The following is a 22,199-nucleotide window of genomic DNA, read 5'->3' as shown; positions in this document are numbered from 1 at the left end:
TTGCTGTCTGAATGCCTTAAGGAATAGGTGGATAAAAGCTCTGAAATTCCCTGGTGATGCAAAATTGTTGAAGTGGTTCAAAAAATTGAATGTGTAGGTTTTTGGTTTTTTTTTTAAAAAAAAAGTTTAATTAAATATAAGTGAACTAGCCGATGGATATTTGATTTGGGTGGACGTAAGGCAGGCTAGCTGATGGATTTCGTGAATAGGTATGTTCGCTTTTTAGGTGAAGTAAATTGGCCTATACGTGGAGGTGACTTCTCAGAAAAAGGGTAGGAGAACAAACTGGAAGCTTGTATTGTAAAGTATAATTCAGGTTCATTAAACCTTGGTAGGGACAATATAAACAAGAACTAAATTGATTATAGTTTCTTTTAACTGGATAAATTTCTGGAATACGGGCATCCATGTAAGAACTGAACTCATAGAATTTGCGTCTTCAGTTTGTTTCTTACTTTTTAAATACCCCCAGGTAGACTTGAGGACAGGACTGTTCTGTTGTTTGCCACTATGGGTACTGCAGAGATCATTTATGATAACAACATGGGAGCCTGAAAACTATGTTTCTGATACAAATGCTCTGAGCTTGGGTCTGACAGTTGTAGTGCAGGACAGGTTTCATACCATTACTGATGAACAGAAGTTCTAATTTGATTTTCTGTTGAAGTTATTAGGTTGTGCCATTTATGAAGGTATCTGGATGCTGGTTCTGATTTAAATAAAACCTTGGTTATAGAAGATTCTCTCTTTGAGAAATACTGTACCATTACTAACAGGTGCAGTTCTGCAGTGGAATTGAGGAGTAATCATAAATGGACACTAGTTGAGATAAGTTACTACTCAAAATCTCTGCATTTTTTGTCTTGTTTCCAGAATTGCCATTTCCAGGGAAACTACTTCTTATTTTGGCTCTTGATGATACTGAGCACCACAGGCTGGTCAGAAATGCCCAAACTTCTTGCTTTCCAAATTTCTTGGAAATGCTTTGTAATGACTTTTGGTACGTGAGAGCTTTTGAGCTTTTGGAGAAAGGCCATCAAAGCGTCTCGAAGGTGATGGACCGGAGCATCTCACCTATGAGGAAAGGCTGAGAGAGCTGGAGTCCAGCCCAGAGAAGAGAAGGCTCAGGCTGATCTTAGCAATATATGTAAATACCCAAAGGGAGGGTGCAAAGAAGATTGAGTTAGGCTCTTTCCAGTGGGGACCAGAAACAGGACCAGAGGCAATGAACACAAATTGAAACACAGGAGGTTCCCTCTGAACATCAGGAAACACTTTTTTCCTGTGGGGGTGACCAAGCAGTGGCACAGGTTACCCAGGGAGGTTGTAGAGTCTCCATCCCTTGAGATACTAAAAAAATGTCTGGACATGGTCCTGGGCAAGTGGCTGTATGTGGCCCTGCTGGAGGAGGGGGTTTGACCAGATGACCTCCAGTCATCTTTTCCTAGTCACTTGATAACATTAAGCAGTGTTTTACACCTGATGCTGAAGAATAGGACCGTAAATTACCCCTGCAGAAGATACTACGTCTTTGCTGAAGAATGAATGGATGGAAATTCAGATGAATGGAATCTATCTGCCATATCTTATAAATGAAAAGATAGACGATAATATGATACATGCTCTAGATATACATAATATCTGTGGTCATATAGTGACAGTTCTCTCTAAGTTGTACGTGGTTGGTTGTAAATGATTTAATAAATTTGAAGATGTTTCTTCTGTTAGAGCAATGGCTGTTTACTTGGCTAACACATAGGACTCTGCACTTAGGGACCTTCATGGTTTTGAATGAAAATACAGGATCAAAACATCTTGACTTTCTGGAAGATGCATCTCTCTCTCTGTTCATATAACTTACAGCCATTGTAATTACTAAATTGAGTCTGTGGTATTGGGGGGCGCTTTTTTTAACCTTTAATCAGATAAATTTTTGTAAAAGTTACCAGAAAAACTCAGATGGAATGCTGTTTCACATGAGAAACTGTTTTTTTAATTGTAAGCATAATGAAGAAAAATACAGTTAATTCTATGTATTTTGAGTATTACTACCATGGGAATACAGAATGGCTATTTCCATGTGTGCATACAATTTGCAAACTCCATGATGCTGAAGGACAATTATTTCTTCTCTTGTTTCTCTCAGTATTTGTAGGAGTTGAATTAAGAAGAATTAAAAATGTATTGTTTTGTCGTGTTGAGAACCCGGATGAGTCCAAATGCAGGAAGCTTTCTTCTGATGTTGCAGCTCTTGCAATAATTCATATTCTCACTCTTGCACGGTTTATCATATTTCTTCTTTCACATCTTTCAATTACAAATTTTTTCATGCGCTTCATAACTAGGAAGGTCTCATGTATTTGTCACTTCGTACTCTAGGGCTGGATCCAGCTGTTATACTGGTGGTGAGGGAGTGCTGTCGTGCATGCTCATGTGTTACTGGGAGGATCTGACTGGAGAGGACCTCCAGCTGTTGAATCTGCTGCTGTACTTATCTTTGAAAGTACAAATTTCATAGTGGTAGCAGTTTGAAATAGTTTTTCTTAAAACTTGTCATCGCTCAAAAAAACATTTTGTGAAGTGTATTTCTTTCATAATGTATAATCTCCTCTTTGAGCCGTGGATTTTTGTGATATTTCAGGACTGTCTGCAACTTTAGGATCTTAGGCTTTTAGGATCTCAGTAGCAAGTCTATGATTTCATAAGATAGAGGATAACACAAGCTGTTAAAGAGAAGTTGTACTTCTGTAGAGATGTTACTGGTAAAAAATGCCTGTTGCACAGAAGACAGGATTTGCAGAGTTAAGTTCTTCAGCACTAGTTCCATTCTCTCTTGTCTTTCAATAACCATATAAATGACTTACTCCAGTGCATTACCTAAAAAGTAGGCTTGCTGCCTACATCGATGCTAGTAAATAGAACAAGCCCAGGACATGTGATGACGCTTTGACCCACCATAGTCCATCTCATTGAATACTTCGCATGCTCTGTGGTACAGCTTTTGCGCATGCTGCTTTACCATTCTTCCTGACTGTGCCCGAGCACAGCTGGGGTTTGTTGCATGCCAGCAATGGTCCAAATACACTGGTTTGGCCCAACCATCCTCTTCAGGAGGGACGACCATTTGGCTTCAAGGTCAGAGCACACTCCTTGGCCTGTTTTATTTCCTACTGTAGATGGGACTAGTTAGACTCTTGTTTCTTCGTCTTGCTAGTCCAGACATTGTTTTAAGTTTGTATGTAGTATGATTTTCACATACTACTCTTTTTACTTACTGCTAATTTTTATTTTCACAATAATGTGTGGACATTTGTCTGTTTTATATGCCTGATTAATGTACCTACAAAATTAAAAACGATTGACCAAGATGGTTCAAGAATAAAGCATACGTTCACATATCTTGAATGCAGGTGTGACCATCTGCTCAGCCTCCTGTGAAGATTTTCATTGTATTTAATAAAATGTAGGTAATATTCATGTAGATAAGAAAAATTTTCTTTATCAAGTTCATTGCAATTGAAATGGGTTTCTTACAAAAGTGCACCTCCTTTGTGGAGAATACATGAACATAACTTTTTTTCTCTTTATCCACTGAAAATAGTCGTTAAAAAAAATAATAAACTTAAGACATATTTATTCTGTAGTTGTTTGGGCGGAATTTTAGTCTGTATCGGCGCTGAACTGATCTTTCTGTGATGCATACCTACTTCTTTTGCTGTAGGTGAAAAATGACTATATGTTAGAAATAGCAGATCAAGTGGACCAGGAAATTGCTTTGAAACTAGGTTGCCTTGAAATCCGGTAAGCTATTAATTTTGTTTATTATTCAACATGTTTCTGACAGAATATATACATTAATTTTGAAACTGCTTATAGTTCATTGATTTCTGACCAGTATAGCTGAATAAAACATCATAAGACTTTTTTGCTATGAAGTAGTATGGAGAAAAACTAGACTGTATTGTAATCAATTGCTAGTGATTTTTAAATTAATGTTAATTTTAAAAATTTTAATTAATTCCATCTTGATACTGCCTTTTGGGTGAATTCTTCGTCTGAATAATTCAAAGACCTGTAGAGTACAGTGAAGTATATTTAAAAAAAAAATGCATCTGTGGTGTTATTTAGCAAATAGTCTTGTCATTGTGCATATATAAATCCTTCAGCTAAAGAATGTAATTAAAGATAAATGCTACTACCTTTCCTCTCTGCATTTACTCAGTTTTTAATGTGCTGTTTTTAAATGATTAAATCTTAAGGATTCTTTTGGGTGGTTTTGGTGTTCTTGTCAACTGTATAGACAGCTGGAAAATAAAGATAAATTTATCAGATTAAGAGATCCTTGAGAGAGCTCCCAGCGCAGCTTTTGAAATGCGTGTTTTGGTTTTTGCTAATTTATGGAGAATTTCCAGCCTGAAACATTTGCTTTAGTTATGCTGTTGTCTTGCACAGGGAGATCAGGGAAGAAGCAAAATTGATAAGAAATTAATGACAAATGTAAACTTGTTAACAAAGAACAGAAGTGTCCTTTGAACAGCACTTTGCAAAATAAAATTTAGGCTTATGAAACTGCCTGAGTATTGTAGGAGAACCTGATGTATTTGCTGTAAGTTTGGTGGCTGGTAGCCTCAGAGAAGACAAAAATTCTTTGTGTAACTGCAAACTCTTCACACACTTTACAAGATTGTTGGTGCCTTATTTCAAAACTAGTACTGAATATAATAATCCATGATAGTTTTGTCAGTCAAGTCCTGCTTTCCATGTTTCTCATGCCATAGCTCTTCAGAGCATTTACATGAGATATTTCCAGTAGACTACTACGACGAGTGTCTTACCATGAGCATTACTGGTCCACTTTCTCAGTGAAAACAGTGATCCCAGCCCTCTCCTGGCAAAAGCTACTTGTTCTTGATTGATTGATTGATTTTAATGTGAACATACCTGGATTGAAACTGTTAGTTTTCATCATTCCCTGCTTCCTCTGGTTCCCCCCCCCCCGTTACACGCACAGACATGAGTGCTGTTACAAGGGAGGGAGGTACTGTTGGAGCTGGAAGGGAGCTGCTGAAGGGCAGGTTAGATCACTTCTTTTGGTAGCAGTGTAGTTAAGCTGGTTTAAAGTGGTTCTAAAAATGCACTACTGTTATAGTCCTGCGTAATGTTCCATACATGAAAATATTTTCTAAAATAAATATCTGATCTATTGAGGTCAGCAAATATTTATGTTTGAATTCATTCTGCCAGTGTTTTCTAATGGTAAGTCTCTGAAAGATTTGACTACATTGATGTTGTAGTTTTAGGCTGGATCATCCAATAATTGTCGCTTTCAAATATTTTTCCTGACTTCAGGAGATCCTACGGAGAGATGAGAGGCAATGCATTAGAAAAGAAGTCCAACTATGAAGTGTTAGAGTAAGTATTGTGTTATAGCTTGAGGTTTGAACGGTTTCTTAATCAGGAACATTAAATCCAGTTCGATAACAGAACGTTTCTATTGTAATTTTTTATTCCATGAAGTTTTTTGAGATCTTCGAGTGCTTTAATATAAGAAAAGGATGATGAGGCCTATCGAGGTATAGAAGTAGGAAGAGCACCTTTAACACTCTGGTCCAGGGAAACAGGGTTGGAGGAGTTTAAACTTGATCATGAGGCTTATTATGATTTTTTGCAATTTTGCTAATGCTTATGGGTTCTTCAAGTCTAGTTTTTAGGTGATTTTGTTTCTAAATGGTTTTCTGTGCATAGTTGCATTCTTCAGTTGTGACTCATCTGTGGTAAAGTTTGAGTTACTTGAAAATGGTTGTGGTATTGTTTTTTCTTGTTTGCTCAGTACGTGGATTTCCTGAAGTGTAACCTTGCAGTTGGCAAATTTATTAGGTATCTACATATCACAAATTTTAAGACGACGAAGAAGCATCCTTATACTCAAAGTATTTTGGTTACTTAATCATCTTGTACATTACATGGCTTCAGTCCAAACAATCCAAAGTCCTTTAGAAGCTTCAGGCATTGAAAACTGGTTTTATTTGTATTAATTTGGTGGAACAATATTTCATACCCCAACATACACCAATGATCTGCCCTTCATTAGTGATTGTCTTTGTGAAAAGATGCCATACAGTATAACATAGGATTGGGATAAAAGGTTGGTGTAGCAGTGAAGTCTCTTTTTTATTTTATTTTTAATAAAGCATGTGTGCTAACTTTTAGAGGTGTGAAATTAGAGAATTTGGAGGTGGAAGGTAAGATTTTTTTCATCGCAATGAATAAGTTCACAAGGATTTTTGAAGAAACTTATGATTTCAATAGGTAAAGATAAATTAATTGCCTGCTTATTTATATAGTGCCTGCTATTTATATAGGGCTCTTCTACTTCTGCAGAATTTTTAAAGCTTTGGTTTTGTTTGAATTATGTTTTTTTTGAAGGACTTTAGTTTTCTGTCAGCAGCCACTAGTAGAAATATCCTGGTTGAGGAAATGCTAACAAAATGAGAAAGGACTAAAAAGATGAGCAGCGTGAGCAGATAGACAAGGCTAAAGGGAGATATACAACCACATTTAAAAGTACTGTGACCTGGAGAAACTCAGATCCCGTATCATCCTCTTTGGAAAAAGGGAGCTTATGAGTTACAGTGGTTGCAGTTTACAGATGTTCCAGCAAGAACTTGAAAAAGGTATTTTTAAGTCAGCAACTCATAAGCTACAAACATTAGTAATTAGGTTAACAGCTTTGGAAACAGTGAGACAAAGGAAACAAGGGTCAAAACAGATGACACAAATTTGTAATAATTGTAACAGGTGAGGGTTCCTGGAGAACTCACTATGGGGCTGCTTTCACTTTAACAGGGACTTGTTTCTTTTACTGGCTGTGTTTTCCAAGGAGTATCTATTTAGGTGGGAAGTAAGTTAATTGTTGCTGTGAAAAACAAAGTGAAGCAAAACCCTGATATGCAAAATCTTAACAGCTTAATGCCATGCAAAATTGGAAATGTAGAATTTTGCATGTCAAGATTATTTTTCATTTTCTTTTTGAGAAGCAAAATGTGTATTGTATGGGATTTAGCTGGGAACGATGAAGGGTAAAAACACCTTAAAGTGTCTATAGATAATTATAAGCTAGTAAGAGTCTGCAAAAAGTGCCAGTGTTCCCCAAAATGTCCTCATTCAATATTACCACCTTAATACCCTATAAAGGTTTATCTACACAAGTAGTATTTATTTCTCAAGTGAGGCTTTTTGTTTGTTTGGGATTGGGGGGTTTTTTTTGCTAGTTTTAGTACATCATGAGGCACTTAACCAGCTGAGTGCAATTTTTTAAATGGCACTTTTTTGCATTTGGTGTGATTGCTTCTTGCCTGTCTTTGTCAGATGTTATTTGATGTATATCGTCTTTGATCAGATTTTCATACAAGAGCAAATCTGGATGGGAAATGGTAGATAGAATCAAACTGTTAAGTAGCCTTTAATAGTTGGGCCTTCATGTGATGAAAGAAGAATTTTTTCATAATAAATGTGAAGCCTGTTAGCATAGAACAGGGATAATTACAAGTACAAAAATGGGAGCTATATGAAGGAACAGCTGCAGCCACAATTTGGTAAAAAGCATGTTAAAGTCTATTATGTTAATCTAATGTTACTTTTTGTTGTAACTTCAACTGAGATGAAAAATAGAAATAAAGATATATGTTGCCTAAAGCTGCTTATCATTATATGACAAGCAGTATCATCTATCTGTAGTTGGTATTTTATTGATCCTATTGAAGTTTATACATAAAAAAAATAAAAAAGAAATTTACATTTAAGCCCACAAGTAGGATGGAGTAGATGAGGTTAAATACAAAGCTGTAGAAGAACAGTATGAACCAGGATCTTGCTACTAATTATCCCTGACTGGCAATCAGAAAGCAGATATCTGAGTTCTTAATCTGGAAGACTGAGTTGCTGTGTATCCCAAGTTGGCCATTTCACCCCCACGCAATGCAGCTGGGGAGGGAAGGAGTTTGTAGGGTTGTGTGTTTAAAACTGTTGTATGTTCCGATTTCCAACGCTTATTCTCTTATTTATAAGTACTCATAGTTTGTTATTGACCATGGCATTAAATCTGTATGCTTCTTATGTTAAATTCTCCTCTGATAAAAAAAATTGGTGTCTCAGGATATGCTTTATTAACAAACTTTATTAGGAGTTGTGTTTTGTTGTACTCTGCATAAGAATTTCTTCTGCATGTTACGTATGGATCTGTACAAAAGGCTACCCTACACCTCTTTTTAATAATGAGTTGAATCGGATTGTCGCAGCCGTACTGTTAAATGAGTAATACTGGAGTGATGTGGGGTGCTTCTTTTTTGAAAACACCATTTCTTGCTCAAAGGCTTAATGCTAAACTAATATATTCCTTGTCAAAATGTCTTTGCATGTTATTTAGATGGTAATAGTGTGTTAGATTTATTTAACTGTGTGGGATGATAAACCGCATATAATTTGCATTTGAGAAGAAATGCATCAAAGAAATTAACATTTATGAAAGTTTTATAATCGTTCAGCTTACTGTCATTGCACAGATGCCAGTGTTCGCTGCTGCAAATGAATGTTCTGCTGCTCTTATTTAACGATGTTTTTAGTATGTTTTGTGAAATTTTATACTGCTTGTCTTTAGAGAGCTTTAAAAATACCCTGGTTTATTATTTTGAGTAAGCTTTTTATATTAACTTTAATGTTGGCTTTCTTCTTGCGCCATTAGGTAGCAGTAAGTATGTACTGTGTATCGCGGGCTTGCCAACAGCTTTGCTTTTCTTTGCCAAATGTAAGAATTCCAGATGTATTTCTGTTTATGTTCAAAGCATGGAAGGCTTTCTTTCATGCTCATTTCAGAAGCAGATAAGGATGTTTGTTTAAGAGAGACTGTAACCTCTTAAATTTAAAGGGAAAAAAGTCAGTAACACCTTTGAGAGGCAAGGGTGTTAAGTCCTTTTCCTATTTATGTTTTTCTTTAGTTTTTCCTTTTTCTCATGCAAATTTTCTCCTAATACTACGTAACTAGTTCATGGTCATGCAACATTTGATATACGTGGCTGTATAATGATCTTCTGCACTAACATATCTCTGGCGACTTCTCAGGCATCTTTCTTGAAGCTAATGTTTAGTTGTTAGATAAATACGCACGTCAGACATTAGCTAGGTGCAGCACATCTGAGCCACAAAAATATTGAATTCTTATGGCTCTGGGTTTCAAACTAGGGCTGCAACCCTATTTATAAGTATCAAAGTGAGCTTGATGTAATTCAGTTTGCAAAATCTGAGCTCACAGACAGAATTAGGATCTTGATTTACAGATGCAAAAAGTGCAATTACTTGCAATTAAAAGCTGGGAATTTTAACGTTAGATGTGCAGTATGAGGAAAAAGTGACTGTAGAAATAAAACCCCCTTTAATTATAGTGCTGCAAAGGGTAAAACAGTAGTGGAACAGCAGTCACCATGCTTACTGAGGTGATATCATGAGAATTCCTTTCCTTTATGTTGTATCTCCTACTTAGTTCTGGTAGATGTTCATTAGAATTTGCCATTTTCGTGTTGTACCCTTCTCACCTGACTACATGCTGTAAGGATTTTTTTTTCAATATTCTTTAAATTATTAAAACATGTACAAAGAACAGTTTTTAGTATCAAATCTTCAATATTTCAAGGAATACATTTTCCACACCAGGTACCTGTTGTAAATGTGATTTCCTTTTGAGTTTAAACTAGAAGATACTGCTATCCTGTATTTGCTGTGGGGTGACTGTGGTTAATGTTTTAATGGTGCTGCATTTGTTACTCTGAGATTGTCAAGGACCTTACTACGAAAGTAAGTCATTCACTAGATCGCCTGTGCTAGGTAAAAAACTAAACAAAACAAAACCACACCCAAAACACCACCCTGAGAAAAAGCGAGATAATATTGCACATTGTTTTTTATATTAATGCTGTGTGTGTTTTTGTTTCAGGAAAGATGTTGGTTTAAGACGTTTTTTTCCGAAGAGTTTACTAGATTCAGTGAAGGTAATTATAGTTCCAGTCCATTGTATACTACTTTAAAAAAGTGTCAGAAATCTGAAAATTCCATTATTTTCACCGTATAGTCATGAGGGAATTACTGTGTGGTTGTGCTGTATTGGTGAAAAAATAGCAAAGCTACCTTACCAAATTATTAGCTTGTAAATCCCTGCAGTACAGGCATGCAGCTGGCAGAACTAAGATCGTAGTGATTTACATGGCCTTGCTGAGCTATGTGAGAGTGCACCTCTACCTCTCAACCCTTGTGGCCAGAAGTTCAAAATGAGTCCTCAGATCCCCTCGTACCAAATAACTTTTGGTTTTCCTTCCCCCCCCCCCCCCCCTTTTTTTTTTTTTCCCTTTCCACCCCCTAAAGAGAAAAGAGATGTCTGGAGAAAGAGGAAGAGGACATGTAAGAAAACAGCATATTTTTAGTGGCAGCTCGATAAACCAAATTCTGCCTTCCTTGCTCAAGACGGTACCCAACTCATTCAGGGAAGATTTCCAGTAATTTCCACTTATGTTAATCCTCGTTAAGGCTATGGACGTTACTTGAATCTCGCTTCCATTGAAGTCCATATGTTCCCAGAGTAAAAAAATGAAAATTTTTCTTGGCATGTTTTGAAAAGGGGGATTAAGAATGGTCATGAGGTATTTTTACAGCTATAGCCATCTTGATATGAATGTCTTGGTAAAATACCTCCTACCATTCATACTTTAAAGTCTCAATCATAAATTGGTATTTTAGAGCTGGTTTTGGTGAGCAGTGATGGTTCTATAGAAATAATAGAATTCAACTTCAGATTTAGAACATTTCTACACTGTGATTTAAGTGGATAAACAGAAAAGGTCTGTCGTGAAGAGGTTTTGTTTCAAAAGATTTCTGAAAATCAGAAGCTAATGAAGTCAAGTGGATTTAAGTAATCCCTCTGCATTTTAATTTAAGCAATTATCTGAAACTGTATTCTCTGCTAAAGGGAAGAATTGGTGGTGAAAGGCTCCAGACGTAAAAGAATGAATAACCATCTCAAAAATTATATTATGGAGCCATAAAACTGACCAACAAAGAAAACTGCTCTTTAGAAATCATGAAAGGGAGAGAATAGCAGGAAGAAGTAGCCAGAATTGCCAGAAGGTGAAGCTGAGTAGAACCTTGGAAAGACATAAAAAAAAAGTTGGACATATGAAGAGGAAAAACAAGGGAAGGAAAAATGGGTCAGCTTTCTAATGAAAACGAAATCCATATTAAAAATAATCGAGGATTGGTTCAAATGACTAAATGGCTCACTTTGTGAAGACCAATGATTTTGAACTGGCAGGCAAAGGAGGGCTCCTGATGGCTATGAAATATAAAATTATTTCTCTATTAATATGTAGCGCAGCGGTAATCAAATTTTTTGATGTCATGCATTTAGGAGGTGCCAGCTGTAAAGAGGATACCGCTCTGTGTATGGGAAGGTTGGAAAAATGAAAATCCACATATTTAGCATGCAGTGTATGAGGTGATGTACAGGGGGTTAAAAACAGAAGTTCAGCTTTATTTGGGGAGCTCATTAAATAATATTTTTAAAGTCAGGAGTTTAAAGACATCTTTGTATTAGCTCATCACAGAGTGTCTGTAAGATGTAACTTTGTGAAAGAAAGCAAGTGCTATCCCGGGAGGTGTCTAGGGAGGCTTCGCCAGGAGGAAACATTAAAGTCATTGGACAATGCACTAAATCTCATATGTGCTGCAAATAGTTCTGTTTATCTGTTCAAGGAAGAATAATTCAGCCTAGTGCAAGTACAGAGGAAAAGTTATTGAGTCAACAGGCTTTCCATTTTCATTACTTCCCTAAAGAAGAATAAGAAACCTGCCTGCATTTAGCTTAGTAGGTGGTGTCTCTAAGGTGATGTAACTGCTAAGCCATGCTCTCCGTATGTAGTTATATCAAGTATGCAAACACCATGGGGGAAAAAAGTCCACTTACAGCAAACCAATGCTTGGAGGGTGGGGAGGATGCGCCCTCTACAACTACCTGAAAGGAGGCTATAGGGAGGTGGGGGTCGGCCTCTTCTCCCTGGTAACAGGTGATAGGACGAGGGGGAATGGTTTGAAGCTGCGCCAGGGCAGGTTTAGGCTAGACATTAGGAAAAACTTCTTCACCGAAAGGCTTGTCAGGCTCTGGAATGGGCTGCCCAGGGAGGTGGTCGAGTCCTCCTCCCTTGGAGGTATTTAAAAGAAGGATAGATGAGGTGCTTAGGGACATGGTTTAGTGGTGGGATGGCAGGGTTAGGTTAAAGGTTGGACTCGATGATTTCAAAGGTCCTTTCCAACCAAAGTGATTCTATTCTATGATCTATGAAATGGATATAAGCCAGATTTTGTTTAGTTTGCAAATTAGGCGTCTTCCCCATCCCTCTTGGAGCATGCCTTGGGTAAAAGCAGAGGGAAAAAAAATTGTTCTTAGGAAATATTTTAAAAGCAAATTTTCTGTGCGTTTCCCTTCGAGTTGTCATTTGCAGATACTTCTCATAAATGCCTCCCTTCTGTTAAGGAAGAGGTGTGTTTTTCTAACTGATTTTCTATGTTTACACCATATTAATGATCTCAAAGTGAAGAGTAAGTCATCTTTGTGGGCTTAAGAGCAAAATAACATATGCCATGATGCATGGAAGTCAAGGTGATGCTGAAACAGGCCAGGAGAACAAACCATTGGCAGAACAAAGTATCTTCAACATCTGAGTGGCTGAAATACTTGGGGTGACTTGAGTTAGCAGATGTTTTTCTTTTTATAGTGTCTTGCTCCTGGTATTTGCCAGGTGTTCAGTTAAAGCTAGGTCTTCAGTTCCCTTAACATCGGTTTTCTTTGTAAAAAGGAATATAGCAGAAAAGTCCAGTATAGTATGTCTGAGGCCTAACAAAGTCTGTGGTTGCTCTGGGTGCAGTATGGGGGTCTCCTGCCTGCCAGATGCTTTCTTTATCCTACCCAAGTATCCGCAGCCTGTTAGGGTAATGATCCGCTGATAGTTGGTAAAAGATTCTGCTAAAGTGACACAGTAATTTGAAATTACGACAAAATGGCAGAATTCTTTGTTAACTTCATAACATAAAGTTTATGTGCTGAGCTGAAGGGGTTTTTTTAATCCATGTATGTGTTACAAAACTGATCATCATTTTGTATCTGAATATGCAACACCCTTGGATCAATGCTATTGAGTAATTCTTTTCTGAACAATCCTTTTAAAGAAATTCTGGCTATTTAGAGTTCTGAATGTTCTTTAAAGGCTTACTAAAAATGAATGCCTAATCTGACTGGAAGTGCTACCGACAAAAGGAAGTTTATATTTATTTGTGTAGTGCCTGGAGCTGTTTTAGGCAACAGAATGAAGAAGTGAAAAGTGAAGGAATGAAGAGTTCTAATGCTGTTACAATAGGACATTCAGATACATTTTGGTAAAGGAACAATGGTAATTCCTGTTTTAACCTTGACATATTGCAAAAATAAGTGTGGTTTTGCCTTCTGTCATTGTTGCTAGTTGGAAGATATATTAGAAATGGGTATTACTAAGGGTTTTTCAAACCCATTTGGTCACTTTAGATGCGGTCAAGCTTTGGCAAAGGGAAAAAGAATAGATGTGTTTGCGGGTTTGACATTTTGGATGAGGTGATGTACAGGGGGTTAGAAAAAACTGATGTAAGCAGTGATGAAAAAACTGGGTCAGCTGGCTCTACACTGCCTACAGAGGGTACCTGTACTCTCAGGATTAGGACAGACGAGGACATGATGCGCTTTTGTCTAGATGAATTCTAGTGTTTAGAAACAGATGTTTTTATTCAGTATTCTTGATTGCTTGCTCAGTTTTGGGGCATGTTAAAGAGATTGCTTCTCAGATCCTGTTTTTATTTTCATATGAGTGGCAGCCTTCTCAGGGATTATACATTATATAGATGCAGATACTTCACCTTTCTTAAGTCTTAGTTTAGTTACCTTTCTTTTTTTATACGCAGTTGTTTGACAGCCTGCTTGTATCCTCTACGAGCTTTCTTTTTCAGGATATGTAATTAGGTGTCTTGCTCTGTCCCAGCCTCCCAGATACTGGGAGGATGATTTGTGCTGCTCTGAGTGGTTATATCTACCCTGAAAACAGTTAATAAAATGACATGCAGTATAGTTAAAATTGAGTTTAATTTAAATGTTTGTTTTACTTTTTACATTAATTTTTAATTTACTATTTAAATTTTATCTTTTTATATGGAAGTTGTTTTGCATATTATCAGACATTAAGAATCCACTATATTATGGGTGGTCTAAGATACTGTGCACAGAGATTGATACAGCTGGGTTGTTAGTACCAGATAAGAGAATGGTGATCCAAGTTTAAAACCTAGTATGGGGGTGTAGGTTGCTGTGGTTTTGTATTGGTACACAGTTAAGAAGTTGGGAGAAATGAGGAATCTGGAAAAAATAGTTTGTGCAAAGGTTAACATGTTGTCTTTTATTATAATTTATTCAAAACATTATTAGTTAGATATTCCCTCTGTAACATATAGCAGAAATAATTTTGTACCCAACCAGAAGTTAGAAGGCAACTTATATTTTGAAGCTCCTTTTTCTTCTTGAGAATTATCTGCATCTCATCGATAAAGAAGCTGTTAGTGATACTGTGTGACTGAAACTCTTACAATGCACCATCACTGATTAGGTTTAAAATAATTGCTCTTTAAACATTTTAATACACAGGCCAAAACACTACGAAAACTAATCCAACAAACATTTCGACAATTTGCCAACCTCAATAGAGAAGAAAGTATTTTGAAATTCTTTGAGATCCTCTCTCCAGTCTACAGATTTGACAAGGAATGCTTCAAGTGTGCTCTCGGTGTAAGTAGAGGAATGTGACAGTCACCAGAATACATGCTGTAGTTAGGAGTCTAATTGGTTTTGCTTAGTTCTGCAACTAATTGCTTGCTTAGTTCGTGTTTTGATGTGGAGATGATTAGATTTCATTAACAACAAAATAAATTTAGTGATTTTTATTTACTTTCTCAGCTGACTGTTAAAAACATAATTCATTATTAGGGTAAGAATTGTACATTATTAAATATTTTTATTGGTGCTTCATTTGTGAAAGTCAAGCAATTTTGAAGCTGGTTTCGTGATGAAATGAGACTTTGCAGCTTCTTCTGTTTGTAAATTTTCTTCTAATGCCTTTTATGTCAAACAAATTCTGAGAAAGGGCCTCAAGTCTGCAAGCTGTGTGAAAATAGACACTCAAGTATAAATTAGAACGTGAATATCAATGTCCATGAGAAGAGAAGAGGAAATATAGGAAATATATAGTTCTCATGTAGACCTAAGATAAAAACACATGGAAACGCATTTTGAGTAGCAAGGATCCCCAGGAAACCAGTCATGAGGAGTTTTGCTACTTATAGTATTACTTGATTTTGATATATTTTAAATTGTTTGAAGAGTTTAAAAGCTTCTAGAGATTAATCACTAAAAGCTGTAATTATAACATGGCAGGATAGTGTTCCATAGCAAGGTTGTGTCTTACTGTTAACATTTTGCCCTGTCTTTCTCCTTCAATTCTGAAGTCAAGCTGGATTATTTCAGTGGAACTGGCAATTGGCCCAGAAGAAGGAATCAGTTACCTTACAGACAAGGGTGCAAATGTAAGTCTGCTTGTGTTTTCTTTTCTCAGTTACTGTCTTAACAACCATGACCTGTTGTGAACTGAACTTCACGCAAAGGGAAATGACAAATCTAATCTTTGAATTAAACACAGAAGAGCTGGGAGATTCAGCATATACAGCTGTTACTCATATATTAACTCACTGTTTGGGATCAGAGAAAATGCAGTTGGATTGGGAGACAGTGTCAGCCTTCACACTGAATTTGTTGGCTTTTGTACCCTGTGGAGTGCTCACTTGCAGAATTTGTAGCATTAGTGGTGACTTTTTAACAATGAAACATACAAATTATTCTAAATTACTCTCCTCTTTCTTAGGAATGTGTAAATGAAGAGCTCGTTTAATCAGTTAAGTGTTTAACATTTGTGCAGTCATTGCTGGCTTATTTGCTTTATTTCATACCCTTAATAGCCTTTTTGTTACTTGATATTGACTGTATTACAGTATTTCCTGTACACCTCTGTGGTGCAAGGAAGTTATGTTCAGACAGGTTCTTCTAGCAAAATCATGACTTAAGTTGGGCCCATCTCTGACTTCTGTTGAAAATAATTCAAAGGTAGTGAAAAGCTTTGGCGATCAGGAATACGTTGCCAGCTAAGAACATACCTTTTACAGCAGTCTGGAGGTCTGTTAAGCGTGCTGTGAGCACAGTTCCATGTGGTTAACCTGTTGAGTTTTCTGTCTTGACCTCCAAGAGGTTGTTTCCACGATGTACTTTAGCATGTGCCTGGAGTTACTCAACAGTGACCTCTGTAGGCAAACTTGGTGCTTGGTTTTATTTTGCAAATCCTGTGGATATTTGTATATGTTGTATGTATGTATATGTAGAAAGAAACAGAGGAACAGGTTTCTGCAAGTGTAACTTGGAGATCAAAGTCTACATGTGCTTTTGCAACATCAGGAATAAAGGCAAAGTATTTTGCTGTAATTTTGAAATTTCTCCCACTTTTTCCATTGCCTGTTTGCAGCCAACTCATCTAGCAGACTTTAATCAAGTGCAAACTATTCAGTATTCAAACAGTGAAGACAAGGACAGAAAAGGGATGTTGCAGCTCAAGATAGCAGGTGCACCTGAGGTATGATAAACTTACTAGCTTTGGTTTTCCTGGGGAGATGTGGGGATTAGTATACTCTTGATGAAGATATTCTGTATATTGTACTTTTGTTCTAGTATCTAACTTCTTTCTGGATTTTTCTACTGTCATCATAATTACAATGTACTAAATATATACTTCACTTCTGCACGTGTGTGTTGAAGCTGGGGCCTGCCTGTCTGTATATGTGTACAAAGACTTCAGTTGTTGTTAAACTCTTGCTCCTCCTGTAGTTACAGCCAGTGCATTATATTTTAACAACGTGTATTCTGGGCATTCTGCAGTTGTTTGATTTTTCTTGTTCTTTAAGGGGAAAGGGAAATTGAGTGTGAGCAGCCGTCATTATACGAGTCAGATATTTTTGTTTTTAAAGTAGATTTAGAGCTCATGACATTTGGTGCATTTGATATTTGTAGAAGAAGCTTAATTTAAAAATACTAGCCCTTAAGTGCAACTTAATAGTAGCCTGCATACATATATGACACTATGTCCTAAAGAGGAAACTGAGCAATTTCACTTTTGTGAAAAGGGGAAATATGAAAGAGGGAAAATTTGTTCCCTTACATGACATGGAGGCAGAACTGGAAGTAAAATCATATTTTTTTCCTTGGTCCAATGCACTAGAAAACAGTCGCTGTGGTAGAGAAGGATTGAGGGCAAGTTGGCAAATCTGTGCAGAGGATGATGGATGTTGGTAGCGTTAAAATTAAGAGCTTGTCTGTATGTCTCCCATCTGTTTTTTCCACTGATTGTCTTTTTATTTATTTATTTATTTTTATCTTTTTTTGAAACCGGGAAAGTTTCTTTTTAGAGCAACAAATAAATTGCTGGAAAAGGGTGGAAAAAAGGTACCACCTGTAAGAATAAGCAGCTTCTTCAGGATTGTCATAACTGTAGCCATAAAAGTCAGAACAGTTGCAATGAACAGTGGTTGACTGAAAGTTTAGCTAGCAAGCCACTTAATAAGCCCAGATTAGTATTACATTTGGGTGGCGGGTTTAATCAGCTGTGCTTTTTGAACCTTGTGTTTTAAATTTGCTACGTAAAAGGTAAAGCAAGAATCTGCTAGTTCTTTGCTCACCCCCTTTTTTCTGTTTACTGTTTGCAAGTGTGTGTAAAGTTCAGATGCAGTGACACAGCTGTTCTACTGAGTGTTTGCAAGTACAATAATACCTCTTTGTTGGTGCCTTGTTTTTTTTTCCTTCCTTAGCCTCTGACAGTGACAGCACCATCCTTAACCATTGCAGAGAATATGGCTGACTTGATAGACGGATATTGCCGGCTGGTGAATGGAGCTACGCAATCTTTTATTATCAGGCCGCAGAAAGGTAAGGAGATGTTTCATTCTGGTAGTTGCTATGCTCATATCTACCGATAGATTATTCGGCATTTGAATAGAAGACACAAGGTACCAGCAAAAACCTCACTTGGAGGCTCTTTCAGGGAGGAGCCATGAGGTATCTTTGTTACAAGAAACACTGATACTACATGTCACTCTGTCAAAAATGACTTAATGGCTGATAATTTAGGCTAGTTTCAGTAATCACTGCTTTAAACTTAACTAGCAAATGTAAATAAATTGTAATTAAAGGCACTCCTAACAAGGATGTGTTATTTTGAGATGTGACTCCCTAATACACAGGTGGAAATTCAGAGAGGTTGGTTAGAAGGTATTTGAATAAGGTTCTGACTAGTGGTGATTTTTTTTAAAACTTCTGCCTTCCTCCTAGATACTCAAAACGTCTCTGTTCAAAAAATAAAAACTTTGAGAGAAGTCTCATGAGCTTTTCTCATAAAATAGAACTAAAGCAGCGATGCATTTTGTAGAGTTGATCAGTTGTTTTTGTAGCAACCCACAAGCTGGAAGCAGTGAGACCAGGGTGCAGGTACATATAGCTTTAAAGAGAGAATCTTAATAAAATTTCATTAGAATTTTCTCTAATTTCAGCCAGCTTTAATTATTGAAAAACATCCAGGCAAAGCTGCTTAAGAATGAAAATTTCTGTCCTCCTCTACTAGTCTTTACTTGTGGAAATTCATCCAACTTCATTAGTTTTTAAAAACAATGAATAAACTACTCCCTTCTTTCCTATTTGTTGTACAAGAAAGTACACAAAATATCCCAGAAGCTCTCCAATCTGAAGTGGAGTCCCTTTTTAGCCATGTTTTTGCTTTTTTGTGTCACTGGCTTTCTCTGGGCTGTGGTTGTTCAAATGGGGTCATGTTATTAACATAGTTCAGTCTTTCCCAGGTCCGTACATAGCATCCTGCCTGTGCATGGCGGAAAAAAGCCCAAACACCTGAAACTTGATTATCAGTCATGAAGAAATGTGACTGTAGGGTGTTAGATATTTTGCCAGCAGTTAGTAATTGTTCAAATTATCTTAAATTTGTATCTTTGTTATTTCTGACCCTTAGCATGTGACTAACCTTGAGCTCCAACACAAGCAGCTTTGTTAGAGTTTGCGTTCGTCATGCAACCTCATCTCCATACAGAGGAAAATCTTCCCTCAACACAAATTCAGCTCTTCTAGCCAACTAGAAGAACTTCTAGCGTAATTCAGTGATGTTGAACCATTGGCACCAAAATTTGACACCAAAAGGATAAGCTAGTGTCATGATAATGCTAGTTTATTGTTCTAAAAATAAAATAGGCATCACAAATCAAGATTTTCGTTTCACTAGTCCAGCCTATACCTGTGAGCGATTGTCTTCTGTGCCACCTCTTTTCTGAAAAATCATAGTTCAGGGTTTGTTACAATCCTTACTATTAAATCCAAAACTTTCCTTCTAATACGCAGTGGATTGGCTGTTTTTCAGCTTGAACTATAGTAGCCAAAGCTGAGCTTCTAGAACTTTTTCATATCTTAACACATGACCTCGCCCCACTTCTCCATCATACTCAGTTGATGGATGGCTCTGACACTGTCCTTCACTTTTTTGGTAGAGGCACAGGTGTAGAGTATGTCCAATTCTTGCCACTTCTGAGCTGGTGGTATTTCAGAAATTGGGTCCATTCCGTCTTCATTGCCAGTGCTATTATAGGCTTGCTCCTCAGCTTTTCTTTTCTTACCTATGTATAAATGCTCTTAACTCCACAAAATACCACTGCCTGATGATTTCCAATCTGTCATTCACAACAGCAACCGCAGGCAGTCAAGGCTTTCATCGAGTCTTAGCTCTGTTCACCTGGTCTGCATGCTTCCGGTGTGGTGCATTGTGGCACTGACTGCGCTCTGGTCACATGTGTTTCCATTTCACTCAAACTCTGCTCTGCTCTCCTCTGTGCTGTTCTTGCCCAAGCAAGGGAGTGTGTCGCAGTCAAAATCTCTACAGGATTTACCATGTCCTCTTCAACACTTACTTATTTCATGATGCATACTGACAACTGCCATCTAAGATTAGCAGGGCACGTGGGTCCTGACTTACTGCTGCTCTAGGTGGCTATAAAAATTGACCCACTCTGGACTACTTCTTTCTAATTCTTGTCTCCCTCTGACCTGACTTCCTTGTCATTCAGCTGTTACATCTTCTAGAATCGCTAAGCTTGTTAAGAGCAAGATCTCCAATTTTTCTGTGTTGTACAGTACTAGGCACAGCTTTGCCTTGCAGTGTGGTTTGCTGGTAGGCATGAATGGAAAAAAAATCAATGCATTTAATGGAGTGTGTTTATTTGTGTGATATTCTTCTTGGTGTATTTTAACACAAAGCAAATGAGCAGTGATTGAGTTAAAGGAACATTATATAGCACTTTGGGAACACTCCTCTTTATGCTAACGTTGAGAGAATCCCTCCAGTTAAAATAAATTGTGGGGTTCTTTTGTCTGAGATTTCTTTTTTTGAAGTTCATAGCAATACTCAACATTAATTAAACATTTTGTGGGAGAACTGTCCTCACCATGATCTGCATTCCCAGATCCCTCCCACAGTGAGCTTTGATTATACAAGGCACATCAGAAACAAATCATATAGCAACTCGTGATCCAACAGATGTGTTTTCTCCCCTCTTTGAGCTTTCCCATCCCCTTTTTGTTGTAAATTTACATGTTTATTGCAAGCCTCCTCATAAATTACCCTTCTTGATTACTAGAAGAACCTGTGTTTTTATGATATTCTCTGTATATCCATTAATAATCCAAATCTTAATTGGTAATGTTTGTACACTTAGTAATGTTTAAGACCTGGACAGTTTGGCATATTTCCATTCAGTTTGTTTTATTTTTCATAAATATTTTGGTATATAGGTCCCTTTAGACCTATGTGGAAACTTTAAACTTAATATTTGTGTTTCCGTCATCACACTTAACTCTTACAGGCAAAGAGCACAAATGAAGCAAATGATTAAAAACTTAAACTGATATTAAATAGCTATTTACTGATTGGACTATGCACTTAAGAAGCTTTCCTGTGATCTTGAGTCTAGTGGCTGAGTTTTGTATCACTTTAAGCAAGCTTTATAGGTAATGCAAAATTGTCAAAACTCTTACAAAAGGCTAAAAATAATTTCAGTTGGATGAGGACAGTTTATGTTGTAGTAAACCAAAATACTTCCGAGTTCTGTTCATGTCCCTTGGAGCTAGGGGTTATAAGAGTGATGGAAGGTACTGGGTATCTGTGCCAAGGTTTTGATAGCAGTGGGGCTGTGGGGACAGACCTCACAGCCACCTTCACACCATTCCAACCCTTGCCTCCGTGACACACACACACTTGATAATTATCATTAAAATACACATTCATCACACATTCTTTATGACCTTCACTTAAATCAATAAAAATTCCCAACATCAAAATCTAAGGTATCATCATCACAAAAGCAAAAAAAAAAAACCCAGAACACCAGTATATAGACGATAAAACTCTTTCTTATCCCATCACCACTTTATGATGACAAATTCCCAACACCAGCATTCAAGCTCCCCACAATTATTACACTCCCTGCTATTCTCCAGTCTGACTTTTGGCTGCTACCTCTTTCAGTTACTGTTGATGCCTTCAACTCCTGAAGCACCATGTTGGGCACCAAAAATGTGGGTTAGCAGGCCAGCAGCCAACCTCAGCTGCTTGCACACTCCCCTTCCTCAGCAGGACAGGGGGAGAAAATAGGATGAGAAAACCTCATAGGTTGAGGTAGAGACAGGGAGATCACTTACTAATGACTGTCAGGGGCAAAACAGACTCGAATTGGGGGAAATAAATTTATTACCGATTAAAATAATTTGGGTAGTGAGAAACAAAACTAGAGGAACAACTTCCCATCAACCCTTTTACACTGCCTACCTTCACCCCTTCCCTCCTGATGGACGCAGGGGTGGGATGGGGGTCGCGGTCAGTCCCTGCCAGCCCCTCTGGGCCGCTCCTCCCTCCTCCCCCGTCTCCCTGCTCCAGCGCCGGCCC

The 22,199-nt window shown here is 37.4% G+C and overlaps 1 protein-coding gene across 4 annotated transcripts in view; it reads left to right on the top strand.

Moving 5' to 3' along the window:
• Nucleotides 1–22,199, top strand: part of PTK2 (protein tyrosine kinase 2) — a 233,240-nt gene that overhangs the window by 131,080 nt on the left and 79,961 nt on the right. For 3 of the 4 annotated variants that reach the window (XM_035888979.1, XM_035888978.1, XM_035888980.1), the window contains 7 exons: nt 3,722–3,801; nt 5,350–5,412; nt 9,986–10,040; nt 14,759–14,899; nt 15,616–15,693; nt 16,680–16,787; nt 18,016–18,133. In XM_035888979.1, the coding sequence (XP_035744872.1) occupies nt 3,722–3,801; nt 5,350–5,412; nt 9,986–10,040; nt 14,759–14,899; nt 15,616–15,693; nt 16,680–16,787; nt 18,016–18,133 (643 nt within the window). Of the gene's footprint in view, nt 1–3,721; nt 3,802–5,349; nt 5,413–9,985; nt 10,041–13,404; nt 13,485–14,758; nt 14,900–15,615; nt 15,694–16,679; nt 16,788–18,015; nt 18,134–22,199 lie in introns of those variants that run through there. The other variant, XM_035888981.1, reaches the window with a different exon arrangement.

Source organism: Egretta garzetta, unplaced genomic scaffold, assembly GCF_000687185.1.
Source record: "Egretta garzetta isolate BGI_Z169 unplaced genomic scaffold, ASM68718v1 scaffold441, whole genome shotgun sequence".
Taxonomy (NCBI): Eukaryota; Metazoa; Chordata; class Aves; order Pelecaniformes; family Ardeidae; genus Egretta; species Egretta garzetta.
This window is presented reverse-complemented; position numbering and strand designations above follow the sequence as displayed.